This window comes from Mustela nivalis, assembly GCF_964662115.1.
Source record: "Mustela nivalis genome assembly, chromosome: 9".
In the NCBI taxonomy this organism is placed as follows: Eukaryota; Metazoa; Chordata; class Mammalia; order Carnivora; family Mustelidae; genus Mustela; species Mustela nivalis.
The window spans coordinates 60,235,005-60,258,575 of NC_139028.1; the positions used below are offsets into that span (position 1 = coordinate 60,235,005).

Here is a 23,571-nt window from a genome sequence, read left to right on the forward strand (position 1 = left end):
GGGAGGAGCAAAAGTGGGGAGAGAGAGAACATCAAGCTGACTCCTGGCTGAGTGCCGAGCTGGAGCCTGAAATCATGACCTGAGCTGAAATCAGGAGTTGGTTGCTCAACTGACTGACTCACCTTGGTGTACGTTTATTAATTTAGATTTTTAAAAATATTACATTGTGAAAGGTATGTGCTATGGGGAGTGCTGTGAAATGTGTAAGCCTGATGATTTCACAGACCCATGCCCCTGGGGCAAATAATACATTATATGCTAATAAAAAAATAAATTTAAAAAATTTTAAAAAATACTGCATTAAAACAGTATCTTGGTTACTGATTGTTTGGCACCTTCGTTCCATCTTACACCTGATGTGAGCATACTACTATTTTGCTATATTTTTCTCATTTCTTGTCTCACTTTAGATTAATGGGGTACTTTTTAGGACTTTATCTACTTTTTAGGACTTTATCTCCCCTATTGGCTTATTAGCTATGCTTTTTTTTTAGTGGATGTACTGAGTTACAATATGATATTTAACTTATCACCTCTTCATTAAATATATATATATAGCGTGTGTAAAATACAAATCTTTTAACAATATACTTCCATCTCACCTCTCCTGTTGTTTGACCTGTTACTGTCATGAATTCCACAATACATTAATTTTTGCTTTAAATGGTCAATAATCCTTTTTAAAGATTAAAAATGAGAAAATTTTAAATATTTACTCATGTAGTTGTCTTTTCTGGTACTCTTCATTCTTTTGTGTAGTCCAAGTTTCCAGTTGATACTTAGTTTTTGCCTAAGAGTATCTTTTAATTTTTCTTAGAGTGCAGGTCTGATGGAAAAAGAATACTATCTTTTGTTTCTACGGAAACATTCTCATTTTCCTTTTATTTTTTAAAATATAAATTTATTTTGTGCCTTCAGTTGATGTTTGTGTGCTAGAAACATTTTACTTTAATTGAAATCAAAATAAGTATTTAGTTTATTAAACTCAGAACCCTTGTTCTTAAGCTTTTGAATTTAGTTTATAAACCTTATTCCCACTCCTGGGTGGAATATATCTGACATTCTTCTAGGAAGCTTCCAACTATCTTAATGTTAATGCCTTGTTAGAGGGAAAACCAAGCTTAACTTGACGACAACAAGGCCCAGGGTATCCTGTGAGTCTTCTTTAACATCTGGAAATCCTTTTGAAACCTCTCTTTTCCTTACCTCCCCCAGCTCACAAGTATCTAATCAGCCACCTCTCACAGCCCTGGGGCAGCAGCTCTTTCTGCCCATGGGTCCTATAAAATGGTGGTTAATAAAACCACAATTTTGCACCAAAACAAAACAAAAACTTATTCCATTTATAAGTCTAACTTTTTTATTAGTTTTTTAAATTTAATAACAGTATTGTTAACATACAGTGTTATATTAGTTTCAGATGTACAGTATTGTGATTCAGCCATTCCATACATTACTCAGTGCTCATCATGTTAAGTGTACTCTTAATCCCCATCACCCATCCCCCCCGTCCATCTCCCCTCTGGTAACCATCTGTTTCTTCTCTATAGTTAGGGTTTTGTTTCTTGGTTTGTCTCTCTTTTTTCCTTTGCTCATTTGGTTGTGTGTGGGTTTTTTGTTTTTTGTTTTTTTTTGGTTTTTGTTTGTTTTTTAAAGATTTTATTTATTTATTTGACAGGGAGAGAGAGAGTCACAAAGGCAGAAGCAGGCAGAGAGAGAGGAAGAAGCAGGCTCCCTGCTGAGCAGAGAGCCTGATGCGGGGCTTGATCCCAGGACCCTGAGATCATGACCCGAGCCGAAGGCAGAGCCCCAACCCACTGAGCCACCCAGGCGCCCCTCATTTGTTTTATTTCTTAAGTTGCACTATGAGTGGAATCAAATAGTATTTGTCTTTCTCTGACTTAATTTTACTTAGTGTAATACTCTCTAGCTCCATCCATGTTGTTGCAAATGGCAAGATTTCATTCTTTTTTGTGATTGAATAATATTCTATTGTATATCTATACCATATCTTCTTTATCTGTTTATCTATCAGTGGACACTTGAGCTTCTTCCTTGATTTGGCTATTATAAATAATGCTGCTATAAACATAAGGTGCATGTATCCCTTTGATCTAGTGTTTTTGTATTTGGGGGGTCAATACCTGGTAGTGTGATTACTGGGTCATAGGGTACTTCTATTTTTAACTTTATGAGGAACCTCCATACTGTTTTCTGCAGTGGCTGCACCCCTCTGCATTCCCACTAACAGTGCACAAGTGTTTCCTTTCCAACACCTGTTGTTTGTGTTCTTTATTTTAGCCATTCTGACAGGTGTGAGGTGATATCTCATTGTAGTTTTGATATGCATGTTCCTGATGATGAGTGATGTTGAACATGTTTTAGTGTGTCTCTTAGCCATCTCCATTTCATGGAGAAATCTATTTATGTCTTCTGCTTATTTTTAATTGGATTACTTATTTTGAGGGTGTTGAGTTATGTAAGTTATGAAAGTTTTTAAAAAATATATTTTGGGTACTAACCCTTTATCAGATACATCATTTGCAATTATTTTCTCCCATTCCATTGATTGCCTTTTAGTTTTGTTGATTGTCTCCTTCACTGTGCCAAAGCTTTTTATTTTGGTGTAGACTGTAGTTTATTTTTGCTTTTGTTTTCCTTGCCTCAGGAAAGATATCTAGAAAAATGTTGGTATGGCCAATGTCAGAGAAATTCTTGCCTGTGCTGTCTTCTAGGATTTTTATGGTTTCACGTCTCACATTTAGGTCTTTAATCCATTTCAAATGCATTTTTACGTATGGTGTAAGAAAGCGGTCCAGTTTCATTCTTTTGATTATAGCTGACCAGTTTTCCCAACAACACTATTTGTTGAAGAGACTGTTTTTTTCCCAGCAGATATTTCCTGTTTTATCGAAGACTAATTTGATGTAGGAAGGATGTTAAGGTTCAAAGCCAATGACCAAGAAAGAATTCTCGAGATGTCTTTAGTGCAAAAAAATGATTTTATTAAAGCACGGTGACAGGACCCATGGGCAGAAAGAGCTGCACTGGGGTTGTGAGGAGTGACTCATTATATACTTTCAAGTTGGAGGGGGCTTAGGGATAGTGTAAATCTCTAAGGAATTTTGGAAGCAAGGTTTCCAGAACCTTGAGGGGGCTAGGTATTTTTGGAAGAAGGTCATTTATTACCATCTGATAAAAACTTAGTCATGAGACCCTTCAGATATTTATCAATGGGCCATATGCTTGGGGGATGATTGCCAACACGTATCTTGGGGGTTTAGAGATAAAAGAAATTTCTAAAGGAATTTTTATATGTTAAAGTCCACTTACAGGATTCTAGGGGGTTGGGGGAAGGGTTAGGCTAGGATTGCCTTTTGCGGTTAGCAAGGTATTAACATCAAGGCAGTTGAGTCCCTAGAGGAATGTCTCTCTGCCTGTTTCAAGGACTCATCAATGAGCTGTAAGTAGTAAGGAAATTTAATAAAATTTTTCTTATGCCTTTGTTTCTTACATCAAATTGACCATATAATTGTGGGTTTATTTCTGGGTTTTCTATTCTTTTCTGTTGATCTATGTGTCTATTTTTGTGCTAGTCACATACTGTTTGATTACTGCAGCTTTGTAATATAACTTGAAGTCTGGGATTGTGGTATGTCCAGTTTTGTTTTTCTTTTTCAAGATTGCTTATTTGGGGTCTTTTGTGGTTGCATATAAATTTTAGGATCATTTGTTCTCGTTCTATGAAAAACGAGGTATTTTTATAAGGGTTCATTAAATGTGTAGATTGCTTTGGGTAAGAAATCTTCTAATCCACGAGCATGGAAATCTTTCCATTTCTGTCATCTTCCATTTCTTTCATCAATATTTTATCAGAGTATGTGTCTTTCTCATCCTGGTTAAGTTTATTCGTAGGTATTTTATTCTTTTTGGTGCAGTTATAAATGGGATTGTTTTCTTAACTTCTCTTTGCTGCTTCATTATTAGTATATAGAGATGCAGTAGATTTCTGTACATTGATTTTATATCCTGTAACTATAAGTCTAATTTTTTTGTATTTATTTTTTTATTAGGGAGGTGAGGGAGGGCTTAATGAGGCTCTTTGCCCAGCACAGACCCAATACAAGTCTCAGTCTTATGACCCAGTATCATGATCTGATCAAGTCAGATGATTAACTGACTGAGCCACCCAGGCACCCCTATAAGGCTAATGTCTTAACCATTTTTTTTTTTTTTTTTGCTTAAACACTAGAAATTTTTTTTAAAAAGATTTTTATTTATTTATTTGACAGAGAGAGATCACAAGTAGGCAGAGAGGCAGGCAGAGAGAGAGAGAGAGAGGGAAGCAGGCTCCCTGCTGAGCAGAGAGCCTGACATGGGACTCTATCCCAGGACCCTGAGATCATGACCTGAGCCGAAGGCAGTGGCTTAACCCACTGAGCCACCCAGGTGCCCAAACACTAGAAATTTATTTTCTCATGATTCTGGAATCTAGAAACCCAATATCAAGGTGTCAGTGGGGTTGGTTTCTTCTGAAGCCTCTCTTCTGAGCTTACAGATGGCTAGTCTTCTCCCTCAGTGTGTGTCTGTTGCCCAGATTTCCTCCTCTTTTTATTATGTTAAGTTTACCAACCAGTACATCATTAGTTTTTGATGTAGTGTTGAATGATTTATTAGTTGTGTATAATACCCAGTGTTCTTGACAACACATGTTCTCTTTAATCATCATTTTTGAGGGCCTTTGAGTAATAATCAATCCCATTTAATTTAGATGTTTTAAATTGCTTTTATGCATTTAATATATTGTTTTGGTACTGCAGTTGTCTGAAATATTTTAAGAATACTTTAAAAATTCTTATAAATGTAATATATTAAATATACAGCTATGGAGACATTAAATGCTCTTATATCTTTCAAATCTATAAATGTAATGAGATGTGAACTTATAATCACAAATAATAATCACAAATCTAGATCAGCTACTCAGTTTCATATTTTAAATTGAAATTACAAAGGTAACCTAGGAGAAATACTCTTTTTTTTTTTTTTGAGAAATACTCTTAAACACATAAATTTACTTAAAATGCCAAATACTCAGTATGATTGTTTTAAACATACATATATTTAATTATTTATTTGTCCACTCTGAAATGTGTTTACTCACCAAGAAAACAAGCATTTCATCTGGGTTGCTTTCCCAAGTAAATATTATGTGGTGGCCTTTTTTGGTATAAATTTTTAAAAATTGTTGTAAAATATAAGAGTAAAAAATGTATCATCTAACTATTTTTTAAATGTATAATTAAGTGGTATTGTATATATTTATAATGCTGTGCAAACTTCAGCCATCCATCCTCATAGTCTGAAACTCTATACCCATTAAATAATAACTCCCTATTCTGTCCCCCTTCAAGCTCCTGGCAACCCCATTCTACTTTCTTACATTATAATTGTGACTACTCTAAGTACTTCATATAAGTGTAATCTTACAGTATTTATAGTTTTGTGATTGGCTTATATTATTTAGTATTAAGCTCTCATGGTTCACTCATGTTTAGCGTTTTGTACAATTTTCATCCTAAAAAGAATTAATAATAATCTCTTGTATGTATACACCATATTTGTTTATCTGTTTATCAGTTGATGGACACTTGTGTTACTCCCACATTTTAACTATAGCAAATAATTCTTTTATGATCATGGATATATAAATATCTCCTTAAGTCCCTGCTTTTATAACCAAAGAGGTAAAGGATCTGTACTCGAGGAACTACAGAATGCTCATGAAAGAAATTGAAGAAGACATAAAAAAGATGGAAGACCATTCCATGCTCTTGGATCGGAAGAATAAACATTGTTAAAATGTCTATACTGCCTGGAGCAATCTATACTTTTAATGCCATTCCAATCAAAATTCCCCCGGTATTCTTCAAAGAGCTGGAGCAAATAATCCTAAAATTTGTATGGAATCAGAAGAGACCCCAAATCGCTAAGGAAATGTTGAAAAACAAAAACAAAACTGGGGGCATCACATTACCTGATTTCAAGTTTTACTTCACAGCTGTAATCACCAAGACAGCATGTTACTGGCATAAAAACAGACACATAGACTAGTGGAACAGAGTAGAGAGCCCAGATATGGACCCTCAACTCTATGGTCAAATAATCTTTGACAAAATGGGAAAAAATATACAGTGGAAAAAAGACAGTCTCTTCAATAAATGGTGCTGGGAAAACTGGACAGCTATATGTAGAAGAATGAAACTCGACCATTCTCTTACACCGTACACAAAGATAAACTCAAAATGGATAAAAGACCTCAACGTGAGATACGAATCCATCAGAATCCTAGAGGAGAACCTAGGCAGTAACCTTTTCGATATCAGCCACAGCAACTTCTTTCAAGATATGTCTCCAAAGGCAAAGGAAACAAAAGCGAAAATGAACTTTTGGGACTTCATCAAGATCAAAAGCTTCTGCACAGCAAAGGAAACAGTCAAGAAAACAAAGAGACAACCCATGGAATGGGAGAAGATATTTGCAAATGACAGTACAGACAAAAGGTTGATATACAGGATCTATAATGAACTCCTCAAACTCAAGACACACAAAACAGACAATCATATCAAAAAAATGGGCGGAAGATATGAACAGACACTTCTCCAATGAAGACATACAAATGGCTATCAGACACATGAAAAAATGTTCATCATCACTAGCCATCAGGGAGATTCAAATTAAAATCACATTGAGATACCACCTGACACCAGTTAGAATGGCCAAAATTAGCAAGACAGGAAACAACGTGTGTTGGAGAGCATGTAGAGAAAGGGGAACCCTCTTACACTGTTGGTGGGAATGCAAGTTGGTGCAGCCACTTTGAACAGTGTGGAGATTCCTCAAGAAATTAAAAATAGAGCTTCCCTATGACCTTGCAATTGCACTACTTGGTATTTACCCCAAAGATACAGATGTAGTGAAAAGAAGCGCCATCTGTACCCCAATGTTTATAGCAGCAATGGCCACGGTCGCCAAACTGGAAAGAACCAAGATGCCCTTCAATAGATGAATGGATAAGGAAGATGTGGTCCATATACACAATGGAGTAGTATGCCTCCATCAGAAAGGATGAATATCCAACTTTTGTAGCAACATGGACGGGACTAGAAGAGATTATGCTGAGTGAAATAAGTCAAGCAGAGAGAGTCAACTATCATGGTTTCACTTATTTCTGGAGCATAACAAATAACATGGAGAACAAGGAGAGATGGAGAGAAGGGAGTTGAGGAAAATTGTAAGGGGAGGCGAACCATGAGAGACTATGGACTCTGAAAAACAATCTGAGGGTTTTGAAGGGGCGGGGGTGGGAGGTTGGGGGAACCAGGTGGTGGCTATTAGAGAGGGCACGGATTGCATGGAGCATTGGGTGTGGTGCAAAAATAATGAATACTATTACGCTGAAAATAAATTAAAAAAAAAAAAAGCTTACAGCAGCCAGGGCAATGCTTACTTGAGAAAATACAGTTGAATCTCAATAAAAGACCTTTGTGGGGGGGGGGGACCCAAAAAAACAAACCCTGCTTTTAGTCCTTTTGGGTGTATACCCAGAAGTGGGATTGCTGTATTATGTGGTAATTCTGTTTTGAATTTTTTGAGGAACTGTCATACTTTTCTTCCGCAGTAGCTGTATCATCTTATGTTATTACCAGCAGTGCATAGGGGTTCCAATTTCTCCACATCCTCAACAACACTTTGTCTTTCCTCCTCTCTCCCTCCCTCCTTCTTTCTCTCCTTCTCCCTCCCTGTCTCCTCTTTCTTTCTGATAGTAGTCACTTCAATGGGTGTGAGGTGGTATCTCATTATAGTTTTTATTTGCATTTACCTATTAATAAGTAATGTCTAGCATCTTTCCATGTGCTTATTAGCAATTTATAATCTTCTTTGGAGAAATGTCTCTTCAAGTCCTTTGCCTAGTTTTGAATTGTTTTTTTTTTCCCCCCTTTTTTCTTGAGATTTAGGAGTTTTGTATATATTCTGGGTATTAATCCCTTATCAAATATATGATTTGCAAATATTTTCTCCCATTCTGTGGGTTGCCTTTTTCCTCTATTGATAGTGCTTTTGATGCAGAAATTTTTTTTTCATAAAAAGCAATTTGCCTTTTTTTTTGTTTTCTTTTTTGAAGATTTTATTTATTTTTCGGAGAGAGCACAAATGCACACAAGTAGGGAGAGCATCAGGCAGAGGGAGAAGTAGGCTTCCAGCTGAGCAAAGTGCCCAATATTGGACTCAATCCCAGGACTCTGGGATCATGACCTGAGCTGACAGCAAATACTTAACCAACTGAACCACCCAGGGGTCCCATGCCTGTTTTTTCTTTTGTTGCCGATACCTTTGTTGTCATATCCAAGAAGTAACTGCCAAATCCAATGTCATGGTTTTGTCCTCTAAGAGTTTTCTTGTTTTATTTCTTACATTTATATCCTTGATTCATTTTGACTTAGTTTTTGTATATGGTATTAGGTAAAAGTCCAGCTTCATTCTTTTCATGTGGATGTCCAGTTATTACAGCATCATTTGTTGAAAAGATTGTCCTTTTCCTGTTAATAGTCTTGGCACCCTTGTCAAAAGTCATTTACTGTGTATGTAAAAGTTTATTTTTAGGTTCTCTATTCTGTTCCATTGGTCTGTTTTTCTTTATGCCAGGACCACACTATTTTGATTACTGTGGCTTTGTGGTAAGTTTCAAAATCAGGAAACATGAGTCTTCCAGTTTTCTTCTTCTTTTTCAAGATTTTTTGGCTATTTAGAATACCTTAAGATTTCATATGAATTTTAGGATGGGTTCTTCTATTTCTTTAAAAACATCACTGGGATTTTGATAAGAATTGCATTAAATCTGTAGATTGCTTTGGATAGTGTTGATATCTTAACAATTTATGTCTTTTCGTCCATGAACAAGGGATATGTTTCCATTTACGTCTTATTTAATTTCTTTCAGCATTGTTTTCTAGTTTTTATCATGTAGATCTTTCACCTCCTTGGTTAATTTTTATTCTTTGTGATGGCTATTATGATTGGAATCATTTTGTAATTTTTTTACTCACACTGTTAGTGAATAATTAGTGAATAGAAATGCAACTGATTTTTATCTTTTGACTTTGTATCCTGCAGCTTGGGTCAATTTATTTGTTCTGTTTTTTTTGGGAATCTTTAGGATTTTCTATGTATAAGATCATACCATCTGAAAACAAGGGTAATTTTATTCTTTCCTTTCCAGTTTGGTTGCCTTTTCTCCTTCTTGCCTAATTGATGTGGCTAGAATGTCCTGTACCACTATGAATAGAAGTGACAAAAGTAGACATTCTTGCCTTATTCCTAATCTTAAAGGAAAAGCTTTCAATCTTTCACCATTGAGTATGATGATCATTGTGGGTATTCATTTATGTCTTTTATTATGTTGAGGTTGTTTCTTTCTATTCCTCATTTGTTGAGTCTCTTTTATCATGATGGGTGTTGAATATTGTCAAATGCTTTTTTTGCATCAATTGGGGTGATCATGTGTTTTTTTCCCCCTTTATTCTGTTAATGTGGTGTATTACATTGATGGGTTTTGGTGTGTTGAACCATCCTTGCATTACCGAAATAAATCCTACTTGGTCATGGGCTATAATGGTCTTAATACACTGCTTAATTCAATTTGCTAGTATTTTGTTGAGGATTTTTGCATCAGTGTTCATTAGGTGTATTGATCTGTAGTTTTCTTGTAGTGTGTTTGTTTGGCTTTGGTGTTAGGATATCCTTTAGACTCTTCACTTTTTTTTTTTTTTAAGCAATATTTTCTGTTTCTTTTCCTCAGACTCAGTACTTCTATTGTACTATTGTCAAGTTCACTGAATCCTGCTTTTGCCTGCTTAAATCTGCCTTTGAATTTTCTCATCAGTTTTTCATTTCAGTTCTTGTACTTTTGAGCTTCAGAATTTTCTTTTTGATTTCTTTTTAGATTTTTAAATCTTTTTATTCATATTTCCATTGTGTTCATACATTGTTTTCTTGACCTTATCTACATTTTCCTTTAGTTCTTTGAATATTTTTAAGATGATTGTTTTTAAGTCTTTGTGTAGTATATCTGCCATGAGCTCTTTCTCAGGAATAGTTTCTGTTGATTTATTTTTTTCTGTGAATGGGTCATACTTCCTGTTTCTTTGTGATTTTTTTAATTGAAAACTGGAAATTTGAATCTAATAATGTGATAAAACTAGAAATCAGATTCTCCCCCTTCCTCAGGGTTTGCTATGTTTTTTGTTATTATTTTTATATCATGTAGTATGTCTAAAGTATAAAATCAAGGTCTTAGGTTTTCCTGATCCTTTCCTCTGGAATGCACAGTCACTTTCTGATTTTCCCCATATATGCAGATATTTCTAGTGTGCTAGCCTTTTAATATCTGGGAAAAAGAGAAAAATGAAGAGGGGTTAAAGTCCTTTAAATTTCCTGGCAGTCACTTTTGCCTGAAAGGAAGGACTTTGCAATAGTGGGAGTAGGTCCAATAATGGTGGCTTGCCTCTCTGTCTGCCCTCCTATGGCAAAAAGCAACAGTGACCAGAACACACACCCCCTATATTTGGGGTACAGGGTGGTTTGTGCTACCAGCTCTCACCAGCTGCTGTGTAAGCTACTCTTGGAACTGCACAGTTTTATGCCCTGTGGCTGGGGTGGGGGGTTGATAGCTGCTAATGTGCTAAGAGCTGAAATTGAGGAAGATTAACCTCAATTTATGTGCCAGCCTTCCCCTGGAAATTGCTACCATTTTAATATACTCCAGAGTTCCAAGATAATTACATTAGACATAGTCTGCTGGTGCAGTTGTTGTCTAAGTTGAAGGACAGATTCCTGGTGCTTCCTACTTTGCTGTTTTTCCAGAATCCTCTTTTCTTTCATTTTTGAAAGATTTTAAGTTGATAGTTATTTTCCTTCATCGTTTAAAATATGTTGATTCACTAATGTTTTGTCTTTTATCTTTTATCATTTTTTTTTATGAGAAGTCTGCTATATGCTTTTCTTTATTTCTCTCTAACTATGTCCTTCATTTCCTCCTCTGCCTACCTTTATAGTTTCTTTTCCCTTATCAGTTTTTGGGTGTTTTTCACCAATTTGGATGTAATAATCCTTAATGTGGTGTATGTATATGTACTCTTTCTTATATTTATCCTTCTTGGTATCCCTGAGGATTCTTGGATTTGTTAATGTGTAATTATCATCCAATTTTTAAGACATTTTACTTTCATTTCCTCAGATTTTTTTTCTCCCATCTTTTTAAGACCCCAGTCATGCATATACAATATTACTTGTCTAATAGTGTCTTATAGGTCATTTGGATAGATTCTATTCCTACATCTTCAAATTCTCTGATCTGTACATGATCTATACTATCTAATCTTATGTTAAGTAAATGCAGTGAAATTTTCATTTAATTATTACAGTTTTTCAGCTTTGGAACTTCCTTTTTTGTGTCATACAGTTATATTTTTATTATGTTCATGTTTTCTTGACATTATTTAAATGTATATTTAAATATACATTTAAACAAAATATGCATTTTTGTTTTATATGATTTAAAGCCCTTGTTGATTCATTCTATCATCACTTTCATTTCTGAGTTTGTCTTTATTGAATAATTACTTCTGGTTCTGGTTACATTTTCCTGCTTCTTTGCATGTCTGGTAAATTTGGTGGACATGTGGTTTTAGGATAGCTGCTGTATTTTGTTGTATTCCTTTAAAGAATTTGGAATTCTTTAGCAAGAAGTTAAGTTACTTAAAGTTAGGTTGATCCTTTGAAGGATATTTTTAAGTTCTTTAATGTCATTCTAGTTCTAAATTATCCCCATTTTAGGGCATGGCCCCCTGGAGTCTCTGAAGAATGTCTTTGTAATTACTGAAGTCTCTCTGCTCTTGCTGGATGGAACTTGAAAGATTCATAGTCCTGTGTGGGCTCTGTACATTGTCTTAGAACTTTCTGGTGATTTTTCTTTTCATGGAAGTTGTTCTTCGCAAGCTTTATAGGGTTTTACTCTGCACATTGATATTTAGGTATATACTCAAAGGACCTCTGCATATTTCTTAGGAACTCTTTATTTTTGTTTTCCCCATAGCTCCATTCTTTGTGAGATGCTAGCTGACAAATTCTAGCTAACCCGACCTCTCTTTGATCTGTTCTCTTTCTACTCAAATCAACATGATAGCTGGATACATTTTAGGGTCCCCCTCTCTGTGACACAGTCTAGTATTCACCTGCAAAAAGGAAGCCTGGGTAATGGAAGAGCTAATTTCATCTGTATACATTTTCTCAGAGATAATCATACTGTGCTCCCAGTTCCCCACTGGGCTGAAAAGAATTATTTCCCTTATTTTGTCCAGTTTTCTAGTTCTTTATGGACAGGAGGCCAAGTCTCATCTTTGTTACCTCATGGCTATTACAGAATTCTCTTCACAGGTACTTTAATGAGAAAGGAAGAGAGATTTTCATAAAACCAGAGATACTTAAAGGCAAATAACAGATAAGAGAACAAGGAACTTTTCTAATGATACCATCTGATATGAAGGGTCTAGGGTCAGAAATACTCAAGGAAGGTACCTACCTGGGAAATGGGTCAGAACAGGAGATTGTGTGGATGCCAGCTTAGTATGGTTTTGGACCTCAGAGCTTTGCCCCATCCCTACACTACTTGCCTTTCTCTCAGGTTATTACTGTACCTACTGTCTTCTTGATGCCAGAAAGCCCCTGGATAGGGAAGCTACTTTTTTACCATCACTAATATGATTATTATATATCATTAAAAACTGATTTCTAGAGCATAAAATATTGAAATCAAACTATAAGTGGCTAGTTTTTAGTCCTTTGCTGAGATTTGGGAGGGAGTAAGGAACCCTAGTAAGTCTTTGACATTGATGGGCTTTCTGAGAACCAACGTGGCTGAGTTCAGCCTTTTTCCCTCTTCTTTTCCCCTTCTGCCTGCAGTTTAGATCATGTACCTTTTCTTATGCATGACTATGACCTGAGAAGAACAACCAATATTAAGGAGGTCATGCCAAATGCCTCCTTAACACATCCTAGCTTCTTCCATTGGAGTTTCCTGTCGACTCTGAATGCCGGCAAATGGTTTGTACAGTCACCGGTAAGACATTTCCCAACTCAACAAACCTGCATTGAATCTCTCTTCTGTATGAAGTCATGTGCTGCTCCTAGCATACACACAATTTCATCCCAGTTTGGTAGCAGAACTGTAGCATTGATAGAGGGCTTTTCCAGGAATGTAGTCAGTCTAATTGTTGCTTTCTACATTGACTGGAAATTCTGAAGATAAACACATAAGCTTTTGTCATTTAATTCCTTTTTATCGAAGCATTGCATAAACTTTTATTGTATCTTCCATGTACACAGCATTTTCCTAGGCATTTTGAGTAGCTCACAGTCATAGATGAGGCAGACTGGGAACACATTTATTCTAACCTCCTTTTCTTATCATTCATTAGATATTTATTTGAGTACATTTTAGGTTCTTGGCACATGGAATATAATGGTGAATAAACACACACTAAGCTCTGATAGAGTTCACAGGCTAGAAGAGACAAAATAGTGTGATAAGTGCTGAACTGAACTTAATTTTAGATGGCTTAGGAGCACACAAGAGCCATGTCTAACTCAGTCTGGGGGATGGAGATGGGGGATTCTGGGAAAAGGAGATAATTGGCCAATATGGTAAAATATAAAACATTGCTGTGTACAGTTTAATTTAGAGGCAAGAGTGAATGGTTGTACTTGAGAGGGCTGAAGAGTACTTCATGCAAAGGTATCATTTGAGCTGAAAGAATATCATTACTAATGGGAACCATAGGCAATGATGGCAGCATGTTTCAAAGATTACAGTATACTGGAGCAAGAGTGGATATGGTGTACATGCATGCATGTGTGAAAGAGGAAGAGAAGAATGGAGGGAAGAAAAGAGAGAAAGGTCAGTGAGGAGGAGATGGGAGAGAGACTTGAAGAAGAACCTGGGAAAACATGTTTATTTTATTTTATTTATTTTTTTAAAATTTATTTATTTGACAGGCAGAAATTACAAGTAGGCTGAGAGGCAGGCAGAGAGAAAGGAGGAAGCAGGCTCCCTGCTGAGCAGAGAGCCCGATGCGGGGCTCAATCCCAGGACCCTGGGATCATGACCTGAGCCGAAGGCGGAGGCTTTAACCCACTGAGCCACCCAGGCGCCCCTGGGAAAACATGTTTAGAGGAGAATATAGCAATGCTTAAATAGCAAGTTAGAGAGTTTAGAATTATCCTGAGTATTTTAAAGTGGCTAAAATAAAAGGTCACATTTGCATTTGATAAAAGTTAAATCTGCCTTTCCAAGATAGATTAAAGACAACAAAACTACCTAGTTTCCAAATTATCATATCCCTAGAGGGAGTCTATGTGACCTGGGTTATACCAATCAGATACACTCACTTGAGACTTCAGTTTTGAAAACAGACATCTGAACATGACAGGACAGCAAACATTCATACTGCTAGCACCTGTAGCATCAGAGACAGTGCGGTGTGGATATCACCTGTAGTGATAGCTCTCTTATCCGGTAATTATAATTAGGAGAGTAAGTCTTACAGTATTTTTAATTGTGTACTTAGGGATGAATGGAATTTTATTTAAATTTGATACTAGCCCTGAGAACTTATTTGAATCTGTTTCATGTAAAAATATTGTTAAGTAAAGCATTATGTTAAAATGGGCTTCTCTACTTCAATTTCATTCTGTTAACTAGTGTTAATATAAGAAATAGCTGGAAGTGGATTTGTAATTACTGTATCTTCTGAGAGAATGTGATTTTTTAAAAAAGATTTAATTTATTTATTTGACAGGGAGAGAGGGAGTATAAGCCAGGGGAGTGGGAGAGGGAGAAGCAGGCTTCCCACTGAGCAGGGAGCCCAATGTGGGGCTCCATCCCAGGACCCTAGGAGCATGACTTGAGCCAAAGGCAGACACTTAACTGACTCAGCCGCTCAGGCACCCCAGAAAGCTTGTTCTTATAGGAGTATATAGCCTCTAAATACTGTTTATGTGTGCATGTAAGCTCTGTATAAGTCTCATCATACATAAATAAATAGACACATACAAACCAGAGATGCTCCATTAGAATGTATATATTGAGCTAGTCAGCCATAATTAATGTTATGGCGAATGTGCCTTCCAGATGGAAAGGCTGATTTTGTGTCTTATGTATAATGTATAACATAAAATCTTACTGTAAGTGATAGGGTTATTGTAATAAATTTTGGTGGATTTTTTAAGGATTAAAAGTTTTATTTTAGCATATTTAGGTGGCATGCTTGCACTATTTCATTAATACTACTACTACTACTACATATTGGAAGCAAAGTTCCAAATATGATTACCTAGGGGGCTTTATTTTTAGGTTTAATTGTGGAGTATCCAAAAACCCAAAGTTCCAAATATGGTTTCCTAGGGGGCTTTATTTTTAGGTTTAATTGTGGAGTTTTCTTTGCTGGCATGCTGTACAGTCAGGGGTTGCTGAAGTGGTGTTGGCAAGTGATTTAAAGATTTAGATGTGTGGATACTTTTTTTGTAGCAAAGACATTGTTTTTGTTAGGATTATTCTGGTCATTCTTTATTGGGTGTGTATGATTATGGATTGATGATGGTGGTGAGTTGACCATTTGTTCGTATATTTATTCCTGAAATTATTGTTAAAAATTAAATTGTTAATCCGATTGATAATGAAATAAAAATAGAGCAGTTCTGGTAGTTGTTCCTGGAAGTTCAGCTAAGTTCCTATTTCTGCAGCAAAACCATTTCTGTAGAGCTTTCTTAAATCTTTTTGTGAAAGTATAATTCTCAAAACAAGAAAAATCTAATTCTCATGTAGGAACACCTGAGTAGGTCAGTCAGTTAAGTATCCACCTTTGGCTCAGGTCATGATCTCAGCATCTTGGTATCAAGCCCTGCATCAGGTTCCCTGCTCAATGGAGAATCTGCTTCTCCCTCTCCCTCTGCTCCTTCCCCACACTTGTGCGTGCTCTCTCTCGCTCTCTCTCAAATAAATAAAGAAAACATTTAAAAACAATGTAATTCTCCTGCAACTAGATAGTGAACATGAGTAAAGTTTTATTTAGCACATTAATGAGAGAACAAATCAGGATGACAAAACCCACTCAAAAGAAAAGTGAGAAACCAACATGTGTATAGTGAGTGCAACAAAGAAATGCTGAAATTAGATCACTAGATTAGATACAAACTTAGTTAATATACTATACTATATATACACACACATATATCTGATTATATAATACTATATGACAATAAATTCTATCTTTGTAGTTATCTTCTCTATCAGAAAATATTATCTGCATCTCTCCTGGGCAGAAATCATTTCCGTTTTTATCAGTTTTCTACAACTTACCATCTAACTTTGCATAGTTTTGTCCTAATTGATAACTAAATGGTAATTCAAAAAAAGGTACCTTCCTCAAAGAGTCAGATGACACTGACACAAGTTTGTTAAAGAATGTGCTATCATATGATACTATATGATCCAACAGTCAACTTTTTGCCTTATTTCTAAGTTTGAATAGTTTAACAGTCTCCTCTTAAAATCATAATTAACTTCTATAGATTATTTAGAGATTCATCTTAGTGAGGTGTTGTGTTATTTGCTTTTATTAATTTCTATAGGTTCAGTAAGAAAGATCAATTCATACACATAATGTTCCTTGTTGTATAATCAGCAAATCTAGAACCAGATTGTGTTAAACAACTTCTATCAAATTAGATTTTTTTTTTTTAAGATTTATTTGACAAAGAGAGAGAGAGAATGCACAAGCAGAAGGAGTGGGAAAGGGAAAAGCAAGCTCCCAGTCGAGCCAGGAGCCTGATATAGGCCTTGATCCCAGGACCCTGGGATCATGACCTGAGCCAAAGGCAGATGCTTAACCAACTGAGCCACCCAGGTGCCCATCAAATTAGATTCTATCTGGAGATTATGTACAGAATCAAAAATTTCAATTTTAATAGTCCCTGTCATTCCAAAGCTCTTTTTATCATGATTATTTACACAATAAGAAATTCATCTCTACCAGGTTTCACCTGTGTACCTACAAACATGGGCAAATTTGTCTTTTTTCCTGCTAGGCATTGATCTTTCTTCCTGCTTGTGATGCTGGGACCATGTACAACAACAGATACCAGATTGCTCAGGAAGACTTATAAGCATGGGTTTTCAAATATCAATTATATTTGTGTCCTTAATGGAGACTGGGTATGTTAGGTCCATAATCAAAAGAGCAAGACTGATACAAAGCGAAGGTCAAACAAAGCTTTATTTTGTGCCAAGCATCAAGAATCAAACCGACTGTTCAGGGCCGCCTCTTACAGAGAGAGCGACCCCTCCCTGCCTTATAGACTAACTTTTATAGAGCAAAGGCCATGTGGTTGAGCCTGGCCACACACAGGTGGCCAATGAGATTGTAACACACAGAGAAAGCTGCACAGTCATGCTAGGTCACACACGAGTGGCCAGTTGAATTACAATTCACCCCATAGTAGCTATTTGAACTAGCCTGTCATCTTGGTCAGAATTGGCACCCAAAAGGTGGGGCCCACACTCTTTGGTAGCTAGGGAGACAGTATGCGCACCCCACTGATTGGATGTCTCCACCTGGCCCGACTCATCCCTGCATTGGGGCTCTATTATCTCTACCTGACCTGACACACCCTTTGGGCTCTGTTATCTGGGACTGGCCTACGATATTTTACTGGTTTCCTGGACTTGCTTTTAAGTAGGTTCCCCTGGGGGTGGGGGCAGGGTCAGTTTAAGTTTTACTGCATAAACAACAAAATCACTATGTAACTGGATGGAATCGCTCTGGCTAGACCGGCCCTTACAGGTACTTCTCATATCTGACCGAATGGAATGTATTGTCAAATATAATCCTTCATATTTGACCTTGATTCCATAATTTGTTAAATTATATTCCAGTAAAAAGGAGGACAGATTTTTATTCAACATATGCAAATAACTGCATTGCCATGAGAAGTAGAGACTCAGTTAAAAATATTTCTACCTTAGTTCTGTGGGGTTATTGAGAACAAGATACTACATACAAAGAATATTTTGCACATGCATAACAGAGAAAAAGTCAAAAGAATAGGTTTTAAAATAGCAGTAAGTACATACCTATCAATAATTATTTTGAATGTAAATGGACTAAATGCTGCAATCAACAGACATAGGGTGATAGAATGAATAAAAAGGCAAGACCCATCTATATGCTGCCTACAAGAGACTCATTTCAGACCTAAAGACACATGCAGATTGAAAGTGAGGAGGTAGAGAAATATTTATCATGCAAATGGTATGAAAAGAAAGCTGGATTAACAATACTTATATCACGGGCACCTGGGTGGATCTGTCAGTTAAGGGGCTGCCTTCTGCTCAGTCATGATCTCAGACTTTTGGGATGGGGCCCAGTGTCGGGCTCCTTGTTCAATAGGGCGTCTGCCTCGCCATCTCCCTCTTGTGCTCTCTTTTTCTCCCTCTCTCAAATAAGTACATAAAATCTTACAAAAAAACACCCTACTTATATCAGACAAATTTGACTTTAAAACAAGATCGTAAAAAAGAACACTATTTAATCATAAAGGGAACAATCAACAAGAAGATATAATAATTATAAATATTTATGCAGTCAACATGGGAGCAACCAAATACCTAAAGCTGCTAATAACAAACATAAGGAACTAATCAATAGTAATACAGTAGTAGTAGAGGACTTTTAACACCCACTTACATCAATGGATATATCATCTAAACAGAAAGTTGACAAGGAAATAGTACCTTTGAATGACATATTGGATCAGATGGATCTATCAGATGATACTCAGAACATTCCATCCCAGAACAGGAGAATATAGATTCCTCTTCAAGTGCACATGGAATAATCTCCAGAATAGATCACGTATTTGGCCAAAAAACAAGCCCCAACAAATTAAAAAAGACTGAAGTCATACCATGCGTCTTTTCTGACCATAATACTAGAAATCAACTAATTTTCCAGAAAAAATCAGGAAAGAACACAAATACATGGAGGTTAAATAACATGCCAATAAACAATGGAAGGGTCAACAAAGAACTCAAAGAGGAAATCAAGAAATACATGGAACAGAGGAAAATGAAAACACAGCAGTCTAAAACCTTTGGGATGCAGCAAAAGTGGATCTAAGAAGTTTGTACCAATACAAGCCTCCTGCAAGAATTAAGAAAAGTCTTAAGTAAAAAACCCAACCTTTATTATCTAAAGGAGCTAGAAAAATAAGAAAAAGCCCAAAACTAGTAAAAGGAAGGAAAGAATAGATATTAGAGCAAAAATCAATGAAACAGAAACTAAAAAGCAGTAGAACAGATCAGTGAAGCTAGGAGCTTGTTCTTTGAAAAGATCAACAAAATTGAAAAACCTTTAGCTGGACTCATCAAAAAAACCCCAAAAACAAAAAACAAAAAGCAAAAAAAAAAAAAAAAAAAAAAAAAAAAAAAAAAAAAAAGAATTAACAAAAATCAGAAGTTAAAGAGGAGAAAAAATCAAATACAAAGACACAAAATACAATTATAAGAGGATATTATAAAAAATTATATGCCAACAAATTAGACAGCCCAGAAGAAATGGATAGATACCTTGAAACATATCACCTACTAAAACTGAAGTAGGAAGAAAATTTGAACAGACCAGTTCCCAGGAATGAAATTGAATCAGTTATCAAAAAATTTCCAACAAGAGAAGTCCAAGACCAAATGGCTTCACAGGTGAATTCTGCCAATCATTAAAAGAACACTTAAAACTTATTTTTCTCAAAATAGTCCAAAAAATAGAAGAGGAGGAAAAGCTTCCATATTCATTGTATGATGCCCGCATTACCCTCATACCAAAACCAAATGAGGACACTACAAAAAACAAACAAACAAACAAAACTCCAAATCTGCAAGCCAGTATCTCTGATGAACATAAACTCAAAAATCCTCAACAAAAGTTAGCAAACTGAATCCAACAATACATTCATCATGATCAAGTCTGATTTGTATCTGGTGTGCAAGGGTAGTTCAGTATTCTCAAGTCAATCAACATGGCATAATACATCAGCAAGAGAATGAATAAAAACCAATGATCATTTCAATAGGTGCCGAAAAAGCATTTGACAAAATTTGACAGACATTCATGATAAAAACCTTCAACAAAGGTAGGTTTAGAGAGAAGATATCTCAACATAATAAAGGTTACTTGTGAAAAGCCACAGCAAACATACTTAATGGTGAAAAACTGAGTTTTTTCCTCTAAGATCAAAAACAAGAATGTCCATTTTCATCACTTATAGTCAACATAATACTGAAAGTCCTAGCCTCAGGAATAGAAAGGGAAAAAGGAAGACAGGCAGGCAGGCAGGTGGGCGGGCAGAGAGAAAAAGAGGCAGGGAGGAAAGAGGAAAGAAGGAAGACAGACATCTGAAAGAAAGAGATCTGAATTGGTAAGGAAGAAGTAGAACTTTTTTTTTTTTAATTTATTTCACAGACAGAGATCACAAGTAGGCAGAGAGGCAGGCAGAGAGAGAGGAAGGAAAGCAGGCTCCCTGCTGAGCAGAGAGCCCAATGTGGGGCTCAATTCCAGGACCCCGAGATCATGACCTGAGCCGAAAGCAGAGGCTTTAACCCACTGAGCCACCCAGGCGCCCAGAACTTAATTTTTGTAATTGTCAGAATTTGCACATTAAATGATACTGTATATAGAAAACCATAAAGACCCCAAAAAGCTACTAGAACTACTGAATGAATTCAGGAAGGTTGCAGAATACAAAATCAATGTACAGAAATCCATTGTATCTCTATACACTAATAATGAAGTAGCAGTAAGAGAAATTAAGAAAACAGTCCCATTTATAATTATACCAAAAAGAATAAAATGTCTAGGAATAAACTTAATCAAGGAGGTAAAAGACTCATACTCTGCAAACTATAAAACATTGATGAAAGAAATGGAAAATGACAGAAATGGAAAGAATTCCATGCTCATGGATTGGAATAACAAATATTATTAAAATGTCTATCCTACCCAAAGCAATCTACACATTTAATGCAGTCCCTATCAAAATACCAGAATCATTTTTCACAGAACTAGCACAAACAACCCTAAAACTTGCATGCAACCATGAAAGACCCCAAATAAGCAAAGTAGTCTTGAAAGAGAAAAATAAAACAATATATCAGAATCAAAGATTTCAAGATACATTACAAAGCTGTAATAATCAAAACAGAACGGTACTGGGACAGAAACAGACACATAAATCACTGGGATAGAATAGTAATCCCAGAAGTAAACTACCAATTATATGGCCAATTAATCTGTGAGAAAGGGAGTAAAAATATGCAATGGGAAAAATTATCTTTAACAAGTGGTGTTGGGAAAACTGGACAGCTACATGCAAGAAATGAAACTGGATCATATTCTTACATCATACATAAAAATGAACTGAGAATAGATTAAGGACCTAAATGTGAGACCTGAAACATAAAAATTCTAGGAGAGTGAGTCATAGCAACATCTTTCTAGATATGTCTCCTGAGGCAAGGAAAATAAAAAACTATTGGGGCTACATCAAAATAAAAAGTTTGTGGCACAGCAAAGGAGACAGTCAACAAAACTAAAAGGCAGCCTACTGAATGGAAGAAGTTATTTACAAGTGACATGTCTGATAAAGGGTTATTATGCAAAATATATAAAAAACTTGCACAACTCAACACCAAAAACCCACAAATAATCCAATTAAAAAATAGGCAGAAGACATGAACAGACATTTCTCCAAAGAAGACACCTGGATGGCCAAGAGACACATGAAAAAATGCTCAACATCACTAATCATCAGGAAAATGTAAATCAAAACCACATGAGCTATCACCTTACACCTTTCAGAGTGTTTAAAATAAAAAACACAAGATACAAGTGTTGGTGAGGATGTAGAGAAAAAGGAACCCCCATGCACCTTGGGTGGGAATGCAAAGTAGAATAGCCATTGTGGAAAATAGCATGGAAGTTCCTTAAAAACTTAACAATAGAATTACTACATTAATTCAGTAATTCCACTAGTGGGCATTTACCCAAAGAATACAGAAACAGTAATGTGAAAAGATATATGCACCTCTTTATTTATTGCAACATTATTTACAATAGCCAAATTATGGAAGTAATCCAAGTCTATTGATAGATAATTGGGCAAAGAGGATATGGGGCATATGTACATGCACATAGAATGGAAAGTTATTCAGCCATAAAAAAAGAATGAAATTTTGCCAACGATGGATCTAGAGGGTGTAATGCTAAGTGAAATCAACCAGTCAGAGAAAGACAAATACCATATGATTTCACTCATATACAGAACTTAAGAAACAAAGAGAAAAAGAGACCAAACAAAGAGGTTTAACTATAGAGATCAAACAGATGATTACCAGAGGGGAGGTTGGTTGGGGGAATGGGTGAAATAGGTGATGAGGATTAAGAGCACACTTACAATGAGCACTGAGTAATATATAGAATTGTTGAATCACTATATTGTACAACTGAAACTAATACAACACTGTATGTTAACTATACTAGAATTAAATAGTGCTCAAGTGTTGGGAGAATACATATTTATGATTATATGATTTTTTAAAAGATTTATTCATTGATTCATTTATTTATTTGATACAGAGAGAGCATGCACATGAGAGATTGGAGCCTGATGCAGGCCTTGATCCCAGGACCCTGGGATCATGACCTGAGCCGAAGGCAGATGTTTAACTAACTGAGCCACCCAGTCACCCATGTTTTGTGTTCTTGATGTGTTGACCCCTTTTATCATTATATAATGACCTTCCCTGTCTCTTGTTAACATTTTTGTCTTGAAGTCTATTTTGTCTGATCCAAAAATAGTTACATATGCTTGCTTTTGGTTATTTGCTTTGAGTATCATCTTCTACCCCATCACTTTGAGCCTGTTTGTGTCTTTATCACTGAAATGAGTCTCCTAAAGACATCATATAGTTGGGTCTGGACTCTGTCTCTCTCTGTTGATTGGTGAGTTCAATCCATTTACTTTTAGGGTGATTACTAATATGTAAGGACTTACCACTACCATTTTATCTTTTGTTTTCTGGTTATTTTGTATCTCTGTTATTTTTTTTCCTTGTTGTTTCTGTCTACCTTTTAACATTGGTGATTTTTAAAATTATGGTTAGCTATGTTTCACCTCTTTTTAAAAAATTTTTGTTTATTTATTTGACAGATACAGAGACAGCGCAAGTAGAGCAGCAGGCACAGGGAGAGGGAGAAGCAGGCTCTCTGCTGATCTGGGAGCCCGATTCAGGGCTTGATCCCAGGACTCTGGGATCATGACCCAAGCTGAAGGCAGCTGCTTAACTGACTGAGCCACCCAAGCGCCCCCATTTCACCTCTTTTTAAAAAAAAAATTTGTTAGTTA

At 36.0% G+C, this 23,571-nt stretch overlaps 1 protein-coding gene across 11 annotated transcripts in view; it reads left to right on the forward strand.

Moving 5' to 3' along the window:
- Positions 1-23,571, forward strand: part of GDPD4 (glycerophosphodiester phosphodiesterase domain containing 4) — a 176,421-nt gene that overhangs the window by 68,497 nt on the left and 84,353 nt on the right. For 10 of the 11 annotated variants that reach the window (XM_082749541.1, XM_082749538.1, XM_082749539.1 and 7 more), the window contains one exon: positions 13,021-13,177. The exons of the other annotated variant lie outside the window; for it this stretch is intronic. In XM_082749541.1, the coding sequence (XP_082605667.1) occupies positions 13,021-13,177 (157 nt within the window). The remainder of the gene's footprint in view (positions 1-13,020; positions 13,178-23,571) is intronic. 11 annotated transcript variants of the gene reach the window in all.